We start from the raw sequence: 19,932 nt of genomic DNA on the forward strand, positions 1-19,932 counted from the left end.
CTATCAGGAATTATACGATTTTGGCTCATTTTATCTGCTTCGAAAATTACCTTTTCTTTTTTCAGTCATTCCATGTATTCACTATTCGGAGGTTAGATTTCCTTCCTTGTTATTCTCTTTTAATAGGTGATGCGCATGCGCGTCATGCGTTATTTCGGGAAATAATAACTTAAATTATTCTTAACTGTTAGAACAGCGGGTTTCAGTTGAGTGTGGGTAGGCGCTTGAAACCCGCTACTTTCCAGTTGACTATAGTCAACTGAAACCCATGCGGTTACACGCACGTATCATATAAATTGAATTTTCAAAGCTATTCGGAAGCAAAAAAAGGAAAACGACGCTCTGAACAGTTTAGATCAGCATTTCACAACTATCGTATTCACAAGAAAAGCTCCAACCAACGCCTTTCCTAGTGAGGTACAACCACTCTAGATTTCTCATTTTTCGCATTTTCCATCCCCATTTGACCCTCATATGACCCTCTCGTGGTTCTTGTGACCCTCGTGAGCCTCAATTTTGGAGTCTTAATTTCGAGTTCCAAATTTTCATCACCAAAAGTCGATTTCGATTTTCATAATATACAGAGATATAAATTACGGATGATACATTTTCCCGTTTTTTTATCATCCTGAAAATTTTCACCGCAATTTTCCCACTCACAATGCAGCTTTTGCGTACGCAAACACTCGGAAGATGGCACCCCCAGCTGCCCCGAGATCAATACCTGGCTGAAAGGAGACGTTTCGCAGAATAGTAAAAAATCGAGCTTACGTGCTTTACATGTGCTATCCAAACAGAAAAGATAAATGGTCATTACTCTATCTTTCTGTGATATCATTTATCGCCGGTTATGACTCAACACTGAATTGCGGAAAGTGGATAAAATTCAAGGTCGAATGAGAAAAATTGAGGTGAGCTGCATAAATTATAATATTTACTATTGCTTGCACCACCGGTCTCATTACTTGGGAAACGCTGCCAATAAATCCACGAAAATTTCAGAATTATAATTCTTGAAATATCACAATTCTCGGGTTTCTTGATTTTCGGGGTGATTGGAATTCTGTTGATTTTAGGATTATTATCGTCTTTCCATTTTTTGCCAATAACTTTTTCCGTAAATAAAATTGGTAATATCTTTTCGGCGCTTTGTTATTTTTGTTATTGAGTAAGATATGAAATAAAAATCTCCATTTTCGAAAGAAAATCTCGAGGGATTTCAATTGAGAAATTTCAGTTTTTGTTCTTTTTCTAGAAAATTTTATTTTGATAACAAAAACATCGAGAATTAATTTATGATTAATATTTTTCAAGAGTGTATACTTCAACAATAAAAAAAATTAGTGCAATCGCTAGGAAATTCTGCTAGGTTTCAGATGAAAATTCTACCTTTTTAAAGCCAATTCTAGTGAGGAATTTCGCAGTTCCTTAAATATTCAACAGATTTTTTAATATAATTTATTCCATTGAGGTAATTTTTACAGAAACTCCTTGACCTAAATTTCCCGAGATTTTTCACTACAATTTTTTTTTAGTTATTAAACATTTTAAGCAAAAAACTTCGACAATAAATCTGACGAATATTCCCCAATGAACACGTCAACGATTGAACTTGCAGACAAGCTGTGAATTTTTCCGATAAACTCGACGAAAAGCGAATGAAATTTCAACAGAAATTCACTAGAATTCAAATTATTTAAAATATCAAATTTCTTCCTCACGAGTTCAAAAACATTTATTTAATCCGTTTTGTGAATCCCTGAAACTCGCATTTTGTGTCGAATTAAAAAATGCTGCAAATGGCATAATTTCTTGAAATGTGGCCTGGGTCAAAGGCATCGTGTCACAAACCACGCAGAAAACGGTAGAAACAGTGGATCAATACCCCTACGTACCCGATCGCGGAATGCTATTAGAGTAGTATAAACATCACTTGAATTTTGCAGATAAAAATCTGCAATAAATTATAAACAGAAGTCATATAAATAAAAAACATTGTGGTTGAGTTCGTGCGCAATTGCCAGGCTAGTATTATTGATAATAATTAATTTAGAAGTGGCAAAATAATACAGAGTCTTATGAGAAAATTAGTTTTTCGAGTTTGGAGAAAACATTAACATGTAGAAAAAAAACTTAAAAATCAGAAAAAAAATCAAGAAAAATCCAATATTCAAATTCCTACTCCAATCCACCCAAATGCCAGTGACTGAGGCTAAACATATGTGATATTAATGCTAATATTGTTATAAAATGAGATATATTCTATCTTGATGGTTTGGTGGAAGTATATACACGGCTTGTGCAGATGTAAAACTGTAAAAGTAGCAGCAATGGAATAAATTCTATTCTATTCAAGAAAAATTCCATGTCGAATACGAAAATTACCGTCAGTGTCAAACTTTTGTGATAAATAATTTATATTTTTGGGTACTCTGAATTGCAAGTAAGAAATTATCAATGATGAATAATTTTTTTCTTGAGCATTTTACATTTGTTTCCCTCACTACACTCAACGGCTCACGTGGAGTTTGACTATACTACTTTAAAGGAGTATAAACATAACTTGAATTTTGAAGATTAAAATCTGAAATCAATTCTAAAACCAAATTAATACGAATAGAATCATTCTAGTTGAGTTTATGCTCAACTGGCAGTTTAGTATCATTTATAATAATTAATCTGGAAGTGTGAAAATAACACAGTCTTATAAGAGAATAAAGTTTTCGAAGTGAGGGTGAAGATTAAAATCTAGAAAAGAATATGGAAAAATCAGAAAAAATGGATAAAAATTCTACGCACAATATGGAAATTATCGTCAGTGTCAAACTTTTGCAAGAAATAATTTATGTTTCTACGTCTCCGAAGTGGCGTGTTATGTCGAACCACCTCAGTCAAAGGAGAGACTACTGCTAAAAAAATAATAATAAAGAACCATTTGATGGATCAATTAATGAATAATTTTTTTTTGTTTTTTGCATTTATTTTCTCTCGTTACACTCAACGACTCAACTGGACTTTATTCACATTAATTAAATCCATAGGTGATCATTATCCCCCCTCCGAAACAATTAAATCCGCTAAAAACCAACCCCCCCCCCCCCCCNAAAAACCCCCCCCCCCCCGCCGCAGGCAAGCAATTCCTGGAAATTTTTCCATTTTCCGCTCGAAAAATCTGTTGAGGAAATAGCTTAGAAAACTGAAGGTCTCGACACCTCACTTCTCCCACTCCCAGCGCCGGCTGCGGCTGTGCCAAGTTTTTTTTTATTAGGCTCCTCTCGACGATTGCCGAGCCAGTTCACTCACGTTAGTTAGCGTAGAATGTTGCTAGACGTTTAACCGTGATCATAAACAATTCGACGAAATTTTTATTTTTGTGCGACCGCTCAATCCTCGCCGAACAAAATCGTTATCGATTATTGCGGGAATCAACGGTAATTTTGATTTTTCATCGGTGACATTTGATGATGATTTTTTCGAGTTAGCGAAGGAAATTATTTCCGAAAATTAAGAGCGGGTTCAAGTGACTACAATTGCCCTGAATTAATCCAGTTAAATTTTGTTGAAATTGTGAAGTTTGTGAATATAGAATTTTCCCGACACTTTCTGGAGATATTCTTTGAGTTTTTATATGAGTTTTGTTGATTATTCCGCGCTGAGGTGATTCGGAATAACTATTAGAAGGTAAATTAGAGGATAAATCGGTAATTGATCGATTTCTTCCATTTTTTAAATTTTTATATTATTATTAATTGAAATTTAAAAAAATATAAGACAATTTAGTGTCTACGGAATCGCTCAGTCATTTTTTTCCAATTTAGTTATTCATTCATAATGATTCTAATGAGCATGTAGTGCTTCTTGCAACAAGTGAAATGTAAGTTGTCTTTATTGCTTCGTAATGACGTCATACAAAATTTCAATTAACTACGAAATACGACATGTTCTTTATGATGTTCCATTAACGATTTATATCCTTCAAACATTAGTTATTAATTCTCGCCTGATAACGCGAATGAGTGGGAATTATTTGAAATCGTATTTCAGAGTCGAGCTTTTAAAGGTTATCGTCACCACGTGCTCGGGATTTAAACCTCTCGCCCTTTCTAGAACTCGGAGTACGCGAAATACTACATGATTATCGAATTTCAAAATCATAGATATGGAATTAATTTTTGAAAGGGAAAACTGAGCGGATGCAAGTCATGATGATTATGTTTTATCGATCATGAAACTGCATTAGATAAAGGTATAGTTATCAACCGATCGGCTAGAGATAGGTATTGTCACTTGGAGTTAGCTTGACGAACAAAATCGTCATCGATTATTGCGGAAATCAAAGGTAATTTTGATTTTTCATCGGTGACATTTGATGATGATTTTTTTGAGTTAGCGAAGGAAATTATTTCCGAAAATTAAGAGCGGGTTCAAGTGACTACAATTGCCCACAATTAATCCAGTTTAATTTTGTTGAAATTGTGAAGTTTGTGAATATAGAATTTTCCCGGCACTTTCTGGAGATATTTTTTGAGTTTTCACATGAGTTTTGTTGATTATTCCGCGCTGAGGTGATTCGGAATAACTATTAGAAGGTAAATTAGAGGATAAATCGGTAATTGATCGATTTCTTCCATTTTTTAAATTTTTATATTATTTCTAATTGAAATTTAAAAAAATATAAGACAATTTAGTGTCTACGGAATCGCTCAGTCATTTTTTTCCAATTTAGTTATTCATTCATAATGATTCTAATGAGCATGTAGTGCTTCTTGCAACAAGTGAAATGTAAGTTGTCTTTATTGCTTCGTAATGACGTCATACAAAATTTCAATTAACTACGAAATACGACATGTTCTTTATGATGTTCCATTAACGATTTATATCCTTCAAACATTAGTTATTAATTCTCGCCTGATAACGCGAATGAGTGGGAATTATTTGAAATCGTATTTCAGAGTCGAGCTTTTAAAGGTTATCGTCACCACGTGCTCGGGATTTAAACCTCTCGCCCTTTCTAGAACTCGGAGTACGCGAAATACTACATGATTATCGAATTTCAAAATCATAGATATGGAATTAATTTTTGAAAGGGAAAACTGAGCGGATGCAAGTCATGATGATTATGTTTTATCGATCATGAAACTGCATTAGATAAAGGTATAGTTATCAACCGATCGGCTAGAGATAGGTATTGTCACTTGGAGTTAGCTTGACGAACAAAATCGTCATCGATTATTGCGGAAATCAAAGGTAATTTTGATTTTTCATCGGTGACATTTGATGATGATTTTTTTGAGTTAGCGAAGGAAATTATTTCCGAAAATTAAGAGCGGGTTCAAGTGACTACAATTGCCCACAATTAATCCAGTTTAATTTTGTTGAAATTATGAAGTTTGTGAATATAGAATTTTCCCGGCACTTTCTGGAGATATTTTTTGAGTTTTCACATGAGTTTTGTTGATTATTCCGTGCTGAAGGGACTTAGAATAAGCATCAGAAGGTAAATTAGCCGATAAATCGGTAATTGTTCGTTTTCATTGATTTTTAAATTTTTTATATTGTTATTAATTGAAATTTTAAAAAATATAATTTTTTAAAAATGTCTATTAAATTAATAGAGAGACTTTCTTGCAAAAAAAATATGAAACATGGTTAAACATTCGCTGAGCCATTTTTTTTCACTTAGTCATTCATTCATAATGATTTTAATGAGCATCTGAAGGTAAATTAGCCGATAAATCGGTAATTGTTCGTTTTCATTGATTTTTAAATTTTTTATATTGTTATTAATTGAAATTTTAAAAAATATAATTTTTTAAAAATGTCTATTAAATTAATAGAGAGACTTTCTTGCAAAAAAAATATGAAACATGGTTAAACATTCGCTGAGCCATTTTTTTTCACTTAGTCATTCATTCATAATGATTTTAATGAGCATCTGAAGGTAAATTAGCCGATAAATCGGTAATTGTTCGTTTTCATTGATTTTTAAATTTTTTATATTGTTATTAATTGAAATTTTAAAAAATATAATTTTTTTTAAATGTCTATTGAATTTATGGAGAGACTCTCTTGCAAAAAAAATAATAAAACATGGTTAAACATTCGCTGAGCCATTTTTTTCACTTAGTCATTCTTGCAACAAGTGAAATATAAGTTGTCTTTATTGCTCCGTAATGACGCCATAAAAAATTTCAATTAACAACGAAATACGAGATGTTTTTTACGATGTTCCATTGACGATTTATGTTCTTCAAACAGATCTCGCCTGATAACGAGAATGAGTGGGAACCATTTGAAATCGTATTTCGAGCCGAGATTTTCAAGGTTATCGTCACCACGTGCTCGGGATTTAAATCTCTCTTTTCCTCTCAGTACTCGGAGTACGCAGAATTTTCGAGACACTATTAGGGAATTTCAAAGTAAAATATATGAAGTCAATTGTTGAAAGCAAAAATTGAACTGATGCAAGTCATGATGATTATTATAGTTTTATCATTAATGTTTTATCGGTCATGAAACTGCATTAGATAACGGTAGTTATCAACCGCTCGACCGGAGGCAGGAATTATGTCACTTGGACTGTAGTCAAAATGATAATCAAAATTATCTTTGGGACCATTAGGATTTTAATCTCTTGGATTCACTAATTTTAGAATGACCCTGACACTAGAACGAGTAAATTTTGTTATTGACTTTCATTCTTGGACTATTCACCTAAGTATTTTTTTCCGGTTAAATCCTTTTCAATAATTACAGTTAAACATCAAAAATTTTAAAAAATCAAAAAGTAATTTTTTTTCACGTGTGACTTCTCCCGGATAGACTCGAATTCCTGCTCGTTTATTTCCCTCAATTATGTAAGAATGAAAATGCTAATTCGTCTCAGGAATTTGTAGCCTTGAACTGCTCAACTATAGATTCAATTAATAAATTATTTTTTCATTCCTCGATGAATCCTCACTGATTCAAAATAATCATCGGCTTTGGACAACCGCCGAGGAGGCGGTCAAGGACTCCTACTCAGCCCTATTTCACATTTAGATTTTATCAACACCAACACCGCTAGCACGTGCGCGCTCGTTGTACATTCAATAACACTTCGGCTCTGACCTATCTGAAATATTCATGATATTCCCATAAGATACGTTTTCAAATGCACCCCTTCCTATTCTCTAAATTGACGATAATTGAAGGCTTCGAGATCGTGAGACTGACAAACACCAAAAAATTTAGAGAGACCTAGCGAATTCTTTAAAAAATTCATTTGAATTTCTGCCGAACTTTTATTTCTATTGAGTTCTATTGATTTTTGGACGATTCTCGTGAAGAATTCAGGAGCTTTGTTGCGCCTTTTTTTCCTAGAAATTGCTCAATTGAAACTATTTTATAGAAAAAGTCAGTAGAATCTTACAGAAACTTTCCGACTTATTATGCCAACAAAATCAAAAATTCTTGAACGTATTTTTATGAAGCTGGTGAGTTATTTCTACGTTTCGTTTCGTAAAATTTCTCAATTGTTGGGGAAAAATTACGAAATGACTTGTTGTCCCCACAGCGGTGAGTCAACAGACAGGTGGTTAATTTTTACGGAACAAATTGTAGAATTTACGTGGCAATTCGTACAATTTCAGTTGCAACTCACACTTTTTATTGAATTTTACTTCGCTCGCGGATTACGTTTCGAAATGTAACCTTTACGTTTTTTTCTGGTAATTTTTATTGAATTTTTCTCTCCGTATATGAAGTTTTTCGTACGTGCAATCATAAACTTTTAGAAACTTCATTTCTTTCTCCCTTCATCGAAAAAATTATGATTGAATTTTGTTTTCTTATTTTGTTTTTGTATTTTTGAAATACTCTCCTGTACGATTTTTTTACATTCAAACTCAGATTGGAGTTATTAGTGAAGAGAAGTTAATTAAATTCTTTAATGAGATAGAAGTCTGGAAATAGAAAAACCGTGTGATGTTTTCAGGAAGGAAATTATCACAATTTTATTTCTCATGTTTTTTTCAGTGAGAACATAATAATATGTCTTGGAAATAAATTCAAAAATATTTTTCTGTACCGCGGAATGTTTTTCTGTTGAAAATGATTATACATAGAGAATCTGCAATCTTCGTGCATGAAAAAATATAAAAAATATTGAGAAAAACGAATTTAATAAGTATTCAATAAAAATATCCGGAAATGGCAAAAAATGCGATCTATGGTCTCTAGCAATCAGTAGTAGATAACAAACAATATTTTTTCCAGTGTTTCAATTTTCCTTTCAAATGCAACAGTCAGGAAACTGCAATAGCGGAAAAAACAGGTGAACAAAAAGACAGCTTCAACTGAAACCTTTCACGTGTTTCCAGCAACTGTCATTATCAATTAGCCACGTTTCTCTTTCTATTCCGAGAGATTTCCAAAGAGTTAGCAATCAATAGGAACAAGTACGGAGCAAAATGTGGGATTAAAATTCAGTAGCGAAGCGGTAAACCGGGTTAAGTCGATTTTAACTGTTGGCCAGTTTCTGACGAATATCTCGAAATCTAAAAGAGATAAAAAAATTTTTGTCATGACCTTTTTTGTAGAGCCAATTGAGGGTTATAAAAAAAGTCATGAGAAAAATTTTGCTATCTCTCTTAGTTTCCGCGATATTTATCAAAAACTGGCCAAAAGTCAAAATCGAATTGACCCGGTTTATCACTTCGCTACTGAATTGTCCCTCAAATATTAGTCAAAATTACGGAAACATATGTAATTCTGTAACGGTCGGAGGAAGAAATGATAATTGATCGTTCTTCTCGTGAATTTTTCTAATTCACAACAAAAGAAAAACAGAACAGAAATTTTTTTCAGTTAACCCTAGTTTGGTCACCATATGAGAACTTGCAACTTTGGTCACCTCCGCCTCTACTGTTCGTCACCTCCGCCTCTACTGTTCGTCACCTCCTCTACTGTTGATACTTAAGGGTGCCAAGTGAATTTGGCGATGACCTTGAAAATTGACATTCACCAACAAAGTTATAATTTTTTTAATTAATAGTATTAGACAGATGGTGAACATCGGTGACAATTTTAAAATTTTAGAACTTATGGATATCGAGAAATTAAATAAACAAAATCAGTCTTATACACGGCCTCTTATGGAGTTTTGATTAAATTGAACGTTTCAACTCCCTAGGAACTCAAGAAAAATTTGAAAAAATTTGAAGATATGGGGAATGATGTGTTCAATGTGATGGCGACAAAAAACAATGGGGTACCGGGGTGAATAAGAGAGATATTTCAACCCGCCGTACCCATTTGATCCCATGCTTTCTCGAGGTTCGTCACGCGAAATAGAGGATTTTCCGCATTTATTTTCTCGATGTCTAGTTCCGATTGCGGGTTTGAAATTTCGTCGGATAAATGAATACATATTTCTCCAATGATGGAGGGAAAGAAAAAATTTTTTTTGAATCTTTTTTCAAATTCACTTGGCACCCTTAAAACGCAATGCTCTTCTAACAGTCTAACTGTTTATATTTTTTTCTCTGACTATCGGCGTCAAAACAATCTTGGTAGTTTTCCAGCAATAATAATACCGTAATCTGCGAATGTAAAAAAACACTATGCATGCAATATTGAATGACAGCGTGGCTTTACAATGTATAAATAGGAATAGGCTACCATTTGTCACGGAGACGTTGAGCAACCCAGCATGTGCGACTACATCGAGCGTAAGAAATGCAATATCTGATGGCGAGATATTGCATTAACCGGGGGAGATCTTCGCCCGAAGTTTTGCCTCAGCGATTAGCAGAATTTCCCTAGACATTCGCGAGCATTACGTGATTTCGAAGACAATCGGATTTCACTTGAGCTCTCTTCTTCTCTAACTTGGCTTGGTTCCCAATCGGAGTTTTTATAGTTTTTTAACCTCTTGCGTGGTGTCACAGCTGACGAAAGAGATTGATTTCATTAGTGTCAATCAACACCATTTTTCGATTAACTTTTTAAAATTTTGGCTTACATTTCTGGCACAAATTTTGAACAATTCGTTAAGCGACAGCTTCACCGAAATTTAAAAGAATTTCGTAATGAAAATTCACAATTTTAAGGGAAAAGCAATGGAAATTGATAGAAGTTATAGACTTTCAAGCAAATCAGTACACTGATAGAAACGATTAGTTATTATTAGCGAACGCATTTGGTTGGAGACCGGGCTCTACTCAGTCTCATCAAATGTTCATTCGTTAATAGTTAACAAATGCACATTTGACGAGACTTTTTCGACATGATTTTCACTTTCCAAGTGAACCATTCGTTAACTATTAACAAATATTCATTCGGTCATATTCAACTCTACCATTCGTTAATAGTTAACGAATTTCGTTTGGAATAAATAAATCAGTCTATCAGTGTAGTGAAGTGGTCAATTGGTTTAAGCCGACTTAGCTCACAGTTGAGTTTTTGGTGAATAACTCGGAATTTAAGAAAGATAGCGAAATTTTTGTAAAGTATTTTTCGATAGTCTTCACTTTTCTTTACAAAAAAGATTTTTAGGAAAATTTTGCCAACTCCTTTAGAATTTGAGATATTCATTGAGAACTGGCGCTAGAATGGAATTTACTTAAACCGTTTGACCACTTCACTACTGAAATATATACTTGAAATTGCAATTAATTTAAAATTCAGCATAACTAAACATGGAATTATTCATGTTTTGATAGAAAATTCGAGAAAGTTGAGGAATACTCATGTTTCTACTGTGCAAATGTATGGAATGTTCATCTAATTTCCACGAAAATTAAAAATTTCATGACTATTCTCCCCTCTATCAAATTTGATGACGCTCTTCTGAAAATGACTACCAGACTACCCATGATCTTCCAATTGTTACCGCGACGGTATGATTCACAAGCGACAAAAAGTTGAAAAAAAAACATTGCGAAATTCAACAAATCATTCCATCATTTGTTATCGAAATTATGAAATCATTATGTCATTGAATTCATTCTCCGGTTATATCACCAAAAAACCCTGTCCCATTTTGAGCAGTGATAATATGACGACGAGTCTGTTTATTTTAAAATGCGAGATTACAGATAACGTACATCTTGAATGAAAAATCATGGAATCAGGAAACAGACGTACGGAAATTCCCGAAAAAATATAAACAGTCTTACGAGTATAGATCAAGTTCAACTAAATCAGGGCTAATAAAAAAATGACTGCAAATATATTAAAATCGAAACGAAAATCGAAGAAATGAAAAATAATATTACCTTGAGAGCATAGCTTGAGAAAGAATGAAATGAATGCATACCTAATGTAATGAAGTACACGGAGAGAAATTTCGATGAAAAATTCTAGTGCTAGCACTGGAAAAGTGGCGCAAAGTGCAGACCAGGGAAAAAGTCCAGTGCTGGCACTGGAAATATTATTGATATTCCTGTGAAAATTTCATCTAAGTACGCGAAAAATTCCCATTCCACCCAATAAAATTTCCAGTACCAGCACTGTAATTTTTCCCTGGCCGTCATTTTGCGCCCCTTTTCCAGTGCTAGCACTAGAATTTATCTTCGAAATTTCTCTCCGTGTACATTCTACAGAGAAAAATCAGCATTCATAACAGTATGAGAAGCTCCTCTCACTCGTAGTGCAAAAAATTGAAACAAAAACAAACTCTTTTCCCGATATCACTCATTACCGAGATAATAAGAAGCAGAGTGTCGTTCAAGTGTCATTGAACCGCAATTTGATCAGATTTGCTAATTACCTCAAACCACATATGACTTTGAATTTTCGTTTTTGCTTCCGAATGGAAAAAAATTATCAATTTTCTGTCAGCGGTCCGATTTGCCCTACCCTCCCCTATCCAAGTATCTTTTAAAGTTTGGTATATACCACACTATTGATTCAATCATTCTCAATCATCAAATTTGTCAATTAAATTCACAGCAAAAAATATATTTGAATTATGTATAAAATATACTTGAATCAAGTATTATTGAATCAAGTATATTTTTTTTCCGTATTGCATGAGAAAAATTTGAAAAAAGTCATGAATATTCAGCGTCATTAATATTACATTTTGCACCGAATTATTATTCTTTTAAACATCCGTTCTATAAATCAATAATTGAAATTGTTTAAACTTTCGGAAACCTCAATTCTTTAGCCGTGAAATCGATTTCTGGTAAAATTCCGAATATCCATAAATTCGCTAGGACTTCGAACAAATGATTTTTATGCTGAAAAATCGATTTTTTATGAACTTCTTATAGAAGATGCTTGTAAATTTCAATCATGTCGTTATCCCATCAAGGAAAACCCATTGTTAACGCGACTACTCCACAAATAACACACTCGACCCGACGAACACATCATCCATAACTCCATTACACAAATTGCCTCCATTAATTGTTGCATATCAATGTCAATTGACCTATCATTGACTACATTTGCAGTAATAGAATGCCACATTTTTCCGCATTGACTAGTTGCTATCATTCCCAATAAGACTGTCGTGGGATGTGCACACGTGGCGTGAGAGTCAAGTTGCCTTACTCAATCGGCGTCATTATAAGTTTAGTCCCTCCAATATTATCACATTCTTGGTCAAGGTCGGATCATTACATCATGATGTTTTTTCTCCGACTGCGGATTATCTTGACATTGAAGGAGGGCAACCACTGCTGCGTGCCGAAGATGAAAATAAAAATTGATAAAAAATGTAATTGATAGCTTCCGATCCTGATGACAACGCTTCATTCATTACGTAAAACGATAATTGCATCAAACGTTGCTAATTAATATTGAATCTCTTTAATTGGATCAATGAAAATGTTAAATCGGATATCACTTGTTGCATAAAAATTGAATTTTCAGATCTTTCGATCGGAATCTTATCACAATTGGGGGTGTTTAATTACTCATCATTACGTGCACATTTCCATTGGCTTATCGAATAGTCAGTAATATTCATGACTCTGCTGTTTCACATTCACACTTCAATGAATCGACTGAATTGCGCCGATTCGCGAAAGAGTTATTCCAGTTATCGATTGTGACTGTTGTTTGCACGACTTTTTATTGCAGATACGACGTGCCATTGAATTCAAATGGTGGCTGAGACGACGAAAATGGAAGAGTTATCAAATGGGGAAGACGATTGCTGTGTTTACAAAGATGTTGTGGTTGTTGGTAAGTGAAAGTGGACAATATTTTGATTCATTAAGTTAGTAGTAAAGTGGGACGAGTAGATATGTCACTTCACGCATGAAAACTTCATTAGGTTGCAACTTTTCAATAGAAAATTCTAAGTTTTTAGGTAGAAAATTCTATTGAAGAGAGAATTTAATATTTTCATAGAAAAATGTTCAGTAGAAACTATCGTATGGAAAAAATCTTATAAAAAAAAATAGTAGAAATTAATTGTTCTTTTCAAGTTTTTCCATTGAAATATTTTCTGTAGGAACGCCTCGATACGAATTCTTTGAGTTTTTTCTACTTGATTTTCTTCTCTTTTCATTAAAGAACCCAAACTACAAAATTTAGAATGTTTGAGCCTCGAAATTTTTATAGAAAATATCTCAATGGAATGAGTTGCATAGAAAAATCGAATTCTATTGATTTTTTAAATAAAATATTTTCAGTAGCAATACACTGAGAGAAGAAAATTGTTTTGCCAAAAAAATTATGTTCTTCTGAAAAGATCTTTTGTCGTGTTGAATCAATTAACTTGTGGACCAAAACAAAGTTTCCACCAAAACATCATAATTTTTATAGTAGTAATTGTTCTCGTGAAATATTTATGTCTTTCCGGTAAACACATTCGTTTTACAGAGAATGACATGAGGCTCCGGTTTTATCAAGTGAATAAAACCGGACGAACACCCATAATTTCCATGGAACAAACGATAATTTCAAGAAGAAACAACAATTGGCAATTGTCAATTATTATGAACAAAAATTCAGAAATTTTTCCCGAACATAGTCTATACATTCCTTTGTCAAATAACGCAAACAAAATTTCGATTCAATTATCTAGCGATTTGTTATTAACAAATTTCCGACAATCGCCGATCTTGGCAACCATTTTTGCTATCGAATTGAGATCAGTCTTAAAAATCCAGAAAAATCTGTCTAAAGGAACACCGTAATTAAACAACTTATTGTTGAAAGCTCAAGACTATCATCAAATTTTAGACGATAATTTTTTGCTCACCAATGTAGAAATTGTCGCGTATTGAACAGCGAATTCTAATAGACGGGAGGCCGCCGGCCTATATGAGGACACACCGCTGCGATTTCAAAGCGTTCGAAATCTTCAACTTTCGGCAATCAATTATAAATGAACAAACAATATTTCTAATGTTTATAAATGGAAAATTGGTCATTTCAGACCGAAACTTGAGACTGAAAAATGAATTTAGAAATGCATGCAACACCCCTATTGTTTCATTTTATTCGCCGCGTAAAATGACAATTCTTGAATTGCAGGCAATGGCCCTGGTGGCATTTGCATCTCCTACATGCTGAATGGAAACTGGCCATACTATACAGGTCAGCCTCACCCTGGTGATGAGATGCTGACAGCAAGATTAAACTACATAGTCCAGAATAGTCGCGACGACTCCCCGCGAAGCCCTTCACGAGTTAATCCGGGGAATCCCAGGGACAACTCGACTGGCGCGACCCCTAGAAGCGCGAAAAACCCGGACAAGAGCCCGAAAGATGATCGACGGAGCCTTTTACTGACCTCGAGGAGTGATCTGGAGGTCCTCACCAACGGTCTCGAGGGCAGAGGCACCTGCAGGCCTATGACGCTGCTCCTGGATCAGCTCCAGCATCCGTGCGTTGACGCTGGGCTGGACATTCCGAGTCTTCTGAGCTGGCAATCAGCCGAGCATCATCCCCAGCACAGAGTCATTGATCACGTGGTCCTGGGGAAGGGACCGCCTGGGGGTGCTTGGCATTTCATGGACCCCAATGTCCTCACCATCAGCCTGACAAGGTGGATGTCACTGCCTGGACTCGATCTCAGGAAGTGGGAGACTCTCGTCGAGAAGGAACAACTCAGGAAATCAACTATTCTGAGGGAGAGAATTCGGAAGAACTGTTGGAGTCGCTCTAAGGGGACCTTTGAAGTCGACAGCAGAATTCCGGTGGGAACTGTTGCTGCTTATTACAAGGATTACGTTTCGAAAATGGGACTGACGAAGTATTTTAAATGGTTTGTATTGAGCATTGAATTTTCAGTTCAGTAGCAAATGGTAAAACCGTACTAGTCAATTTTGACTATTGACCAGGTTTCAATGAATATCTTGGAATCTAAGGGAGATAGGGAAATTTTTGTTATAACCTTTTTTGTAGAACTGATTGAGAGCTACAATAAATGTAAATACGAAAATTTCGCTATCTCTCTTAGAGTCCGAAGTATTCCTCAAAAACTCAACTGGGAGATAAGTAGACTTAAATTCTCGTAATATTGAAGAATCCAATGAGTGATGGCCATCTCTGTTGAGGTGATAGATTTATTCACTGTTGGAGAAAAATGTAAATTCGATAGGTTCATGTGAACTGTCTCTTGCAGACTTCTCTATCGCGCATTGCATATTGATGTTGACACAATTGCTAAAGAAATGTATTTTTTCCTGATCAAAAATGAAATCTGTTGTTCGTTCAATTGATCCAGAAGCTGGTGGTTTTAAAAATTCAATCATAATTGCTTTACGTATCTTCACACGAACGAAAAAATTTCATAGAAAAACGTGTCGAATTCGCTCGAAAATTCTATTGTTTTTTTTTTTAATTTCGATTAGTTTTCCGCTAATTTTGTTCTCAATAGAATTCGATGTTTCTATATCATTTATTCTACTGAGATATTTTCTGTAGAAATTTCCCGATAATATTTAAAGGCTGAATGTGAAACTCCAAAAGTCAGGATGATCAATTCATCATTAAGAGAAAATTTATTCATAATTCTTTTCCCTGAAGAATACGATAATGCGATAATTTTATTTTGCCACAGCGGACGCACAGTGACATCCGTTCGACCGCTTCCGGATGCGTCAGATTTGGATGAAGGCTACGAATGGATTGTACAGGGATACGAGAATCAAAGTGGTAGGAAATTCAAGTACAAATGTAAAAAAGTTGTCCTCGCAACAGGTACAACTAATTCATCGAATCGTCTGGGCCTACCTGGTGAAGAAACCCAGCCCAGTTGGGTGACCCATGATCTCAATGACCTTGAGACACGCCTTGATCGCCTTGCAGGAAAATGCAGTAAGTATTACTTACATTAACGTACTATGTGGGGCAAAATTAAATAGTTGTGAATTTTTCCATTCGCGACGTCATCGAAACTTTCCACGTATTTCCTTACAAAAAAACAATTAATAACATTTTCAACTCATTTCGTTTATTGTTATCAAATCGAAAATATTACGAACAAATTAATGCAGAAATTTGATCTCAATAGAGTGAGCTATAGAGAAAAATCGAATTCAATAGATTTTTTCTGCTGAATATTTTCCATTGAATATTAATTGTCAAAAAATGCGCAGATACGCTGCGGAATTTTTCAATAGAATTGGCCAAGAACTCCAAGACTTCAACTATTTAAAATTGCATCCTTCGCTAGTATTACTAGTTATCGGGATAACTCAACTATAAGATAATTAATAAATAAATAAATTGATTCATTTTCCTCCAGTCATAACTGGAGGAAATGAACTATGCCAGTCTGTTGATAGTGTTCGTACCAGATTTTTTAATGTTTTATAAACGTAATAACATTATTTGGAGTTACCAATATATTAAAATATAGAAATATAAATATATAAATACATATTTAGAGTTCCCAACATGGAATATTTTAGAGAATGATATGAGTATGCACGCATGAAAAAATTCCATGGAAAACCTAGCGCGTTCGCTAGAAAATTCTATTGAAATTCTATAGGAATTCTATTGAAAAATTCTATTCGTTTCTTGCGTTGATTCTATTGAATATGCGATAAGAAAAAGTCAACAGATTTCGAATTTCTGTTTGAATTTTTCTCTTGAGATTTTTTCTATAAGAATGCTTGGGCATCAATTTTCTAAGTTTTTTCCACTCGGATTCTGCAATGCAAAACAAAACAAAATCCAGCGGAAAAAAGTTAGAAAATTTGGGCCCAATAATTCTAATAGAAAAAATCTAAGAAAAAAATTCAAACAGAAATTTGAAATCTATTGACTTTTCTTATAGAATATCCACTAGTATTTTCTAGCGAATTCGCTAGGTTTTCTATTGAATATTTTCATGTGTTACTCAATTGTCAAGAAGCCTGAGGAAGCTTAAATTATAAGCGAAACGTCGGGAATTGGCAATAATCTAGTGAAGTTTATTGTTTTCTCTACATTTCCCATGACCCTATTTCCTCAATATCAACTATGGAGATGAATAATAATTTCATCAACCATTAATTTTCCTCTGCATTCCTACGATTGACAATATCATTCACTTAATTTTTCTCATAAACAGGTAAATGCTCTCTCATAAGGAAAGATTACAAACCCGAGGTTGCGCCAGTACTGGTGATTGGTGCTGGTCTGAGTGCTGCTGATGCGATAATGGCAGCAAGATTCAGATCAATACCCGTTATCCATGCATTCAGGGATTCACCCTCGACTGCTGAGGGCGATAAAGTTGACAATGAAAATGATAATGGAGTCAGACTGAGTCAGAGTGCCTACGAGAGGCTCCAAACGCTTCCAGTATCCATGTACCCAGAGTATCACAAGGTTTACGAGATGATGGCGGATGGGAGGTGTCACAGGCTCTACAAGGCCCTTCCTGGGTATAATTTAATTGACGTTGAGGTCACGGGCAGTGATTGCAATAAGAAGAAGGAGAGGAGAGTGTTTCTGAAAGGACCAAAGAGACAAATCGTGAGCTTCACAGTCTCCATTGTTGCTATTTTAATTGGTAATTATTATTTTTTCTCTCTAGGGACAAATATCACGTATGAAAAAGTTTCATAGAAACACTTAGCTATCAACTAATCTCTCATCTCTGTAAAACATTCCCAAAATCTGTAAAAACTATGGAAGTTTACTTTTCACAAAAGATTCATTCAATAATCGATGGACAATGAATAATTTACTCTACTAGAACAGGGCGCGTATTGTTTTCCATGGGTGCCGGAATAGTAAAACCTCACCGTTTCTCACTTTCATTAATTTTTATCTAAATAATAATGCAGGAAAAATTAATGGTTTCAACAAAGTTTTTCAGAAAAAAATTTAATCGGAATCGTCATAATGCTCTTTAGCTTCTTCTTCGTTTCTCTTTTGCTTTTGACGTTCTATTTTCAAGGATGTATTATGTATTATATACATATATGCTATCCTATACATATATTCTATTGTATTTATCTTTTTTTCCAGAACTACATATTTTTTTATTACAGCAAGAAATGAATTTTTCTCTTTTTTGCAATTACTGTGAAGGAAGGATTACAGTACAAAAAAAATATACACAGACATCATATTACATAGCTTAATAAGCGAAATAGAGGCTTCAAAAATCGGTACACTGGACTTTTTAGAAGTGGATAATCGTTTTGGGAATACAAAACTGAAATTTTCTTTTGTCTTTCCAAATTTTCTACCTGAAATGCACTTGACGATTTTAGTGATTAAAAATAATTCCTCTCTTTCTGAATTGCAGGATCGAAGCCAGATTTATCATACCTGGGTGACTTAGCAACACAACTCGGAAAGCAAGAAGGAAAATTAATAAATGGGCGTTCGAATCCCATAGAAATCGACGATTACACTTACGAAGTAGTAAAATCACCAAAAAAAGGACTCTACGCAATTGGTCCCCTAGTCGGTGATAATTTTGTTCGTTTCATTCATGGTGGTGCTTTTGGTGTTGTTGGACACCTTCTCAGGACCCTAGAAACTGACTAAAACATCAATCCAATCACTTAGTATTGTTATTCGTTTATTTTCACTTTAGATACCAATTGTGCTGTGCAATAGAGATCTTATTCTTGTAAATTACTCTCATCGTGGGAGAGAATTAACGTCGGAATATTTTTATACGACGATTGTGTTGATAGGTAACAAATTTTTTAACGGACAGATGATTTTTATTAGATTTCATTCGTTGTTTTTTTCGTATACTGAAAATACTCTCGATTGAGATTTTTTACTGTTTAATGTACATTCCTTCGATGATGGACCGTTGAATTGGACATATTTTATTTTAATTTATTGGAGTTTTATTAATTTAGGGGGTTTTAGGGGTTTAGTATTTTTTATAGTAATTTTTCTACACCTCTAGAGGCCCAAGAGCTTTTATATTTTTACTGTACCTCATAATCGTGCCTTCACAAAAGAATATTCTTTTTTTCTTGTACATTTGTCGTAGATTGCGGAGAAAAATTTTTCATTAGGAAATTCTTTTTTTCACTTGAAATGTACAACGATATTTCCCAAAAATACCCAACAATTTTATGAATTTCTTTCGTGTGTGCTTTCACAATCGCTGGGAGGAGAATATTCCCAGCTACTAATCCATTGAAATACGGGATCATGGATGTTATGAATGATTTCATTCATAAAATGAACAAAGAATGATAACAAAGATAAAAAAACACTTGTTTAGATTCATTTTCCACTACAATCGAATACTTCATCGATCAGTTATTCGTTATAGATTGCAGAGAACAATGAAACAATATTGATAGATAATTCTTTATTGAGAGGGATTACCATAGTCTGTGATATGAAAATTTGTTGACATGATGCAGAGAATAAAAATCATTATGAAACATTTCAATGCTGTTTTAATTGCATATTCCTCTTTACTTCACAACAATTATGATTATTTAAATATTTGTACATCCAACAATATATTGTTACCATTTTCAGTGCTTGAAAAAATCAATCGTCAGG

At 34.1% G+C, this 19,932-nt stretch overlaps 1 protein-coding gene across 4 annotated transcripts; it reads left to right on the forward strand.

Annotated features, from left to right (window-relative positions):
• Positions 1–351: 351 nt before the first annotated feature.
• On the forward strand, positions 352–19,816 carry LOC107035906 (oxidative stress-induced growth inhibitor 2). 4 transcript variants are annotated; one of them, XM_015253549.2, is made up of 7 exons: positions 352–417; positions 668–911; positions 13,075–13,179; positions 14,479–15,211; positions 16,010–16,266; positions 17,510–17,953; positions 18,698–19,816. In XM_015253549.2, exons 3-7 carry the CDS (start codon positions 13,098–13,100, stop codon positions 18,940–18,942), a joined length of 1,761 nt encoding a protein of 586 aa, XP_015109035.1. In that variant the 5' UTR covers positions 352–417; positions 668–911; positions 13,075–13,097; the 3' UTR covers positions 18,943–19,816. The 4 variants fall into 4 exon arrangements, with proteins under 4 accessions (XP_015109035.1, XP_015109036.1, XP_015109034.1 ...); XM_015253550.2 differs by lacking the exons at positions 352–417; positions 668–911 and adding an exon at positions 3,661–3,681; XM_015253548.2 differs by lacking the exons at positions 352–417; positions 668–911 and adding an exon at positions 4,350–4,589.
• The last annotated feature ends 116 nt before the right edge of the window (positions 19,817–19,932 follow it).

This window comes from Diachasma alloeum, unplaced genomic scaffold, assembly GCF_001412515.2.
Source record: "Diachasma alloeum isolate Michigan unplaced genomic scaffold, Dall2.0 Dall_scaffold_00201, whole genome shotgun sequence".
Classification (NCBI taxonomy): Eukaryota; Metazoa; Arthropoda; class Insecta; order Hymenoptera; family Braconidae; genus Diachasma; species Diachasma alloeum.

Excerpts from the sequence above, each read along its gene's own strand:
- LOC107035906 (XM_015253549.2), top strand. The coding sequence starts at position 13,098 with ATGGTGGCTGAGACGACGAAAATGGAAGAGTTATCAAATGGGGAAGAC. Across the intron at positions 15,212-16,009 it reads CTGACGAAGTATTTTAAATG|CGGACGCACAGTGACATCCG; the intron begins GTTTGTATTGAG and ends ATTTTGCCACAG. Across the intron at positions 16,267-17,509 it reads TCGCCTTGCAGGAAAATGCA|GTAAATGCTCTCTCATAAGG; the intron begins GTAAGTATTACT and ends TCTCATAAACAG.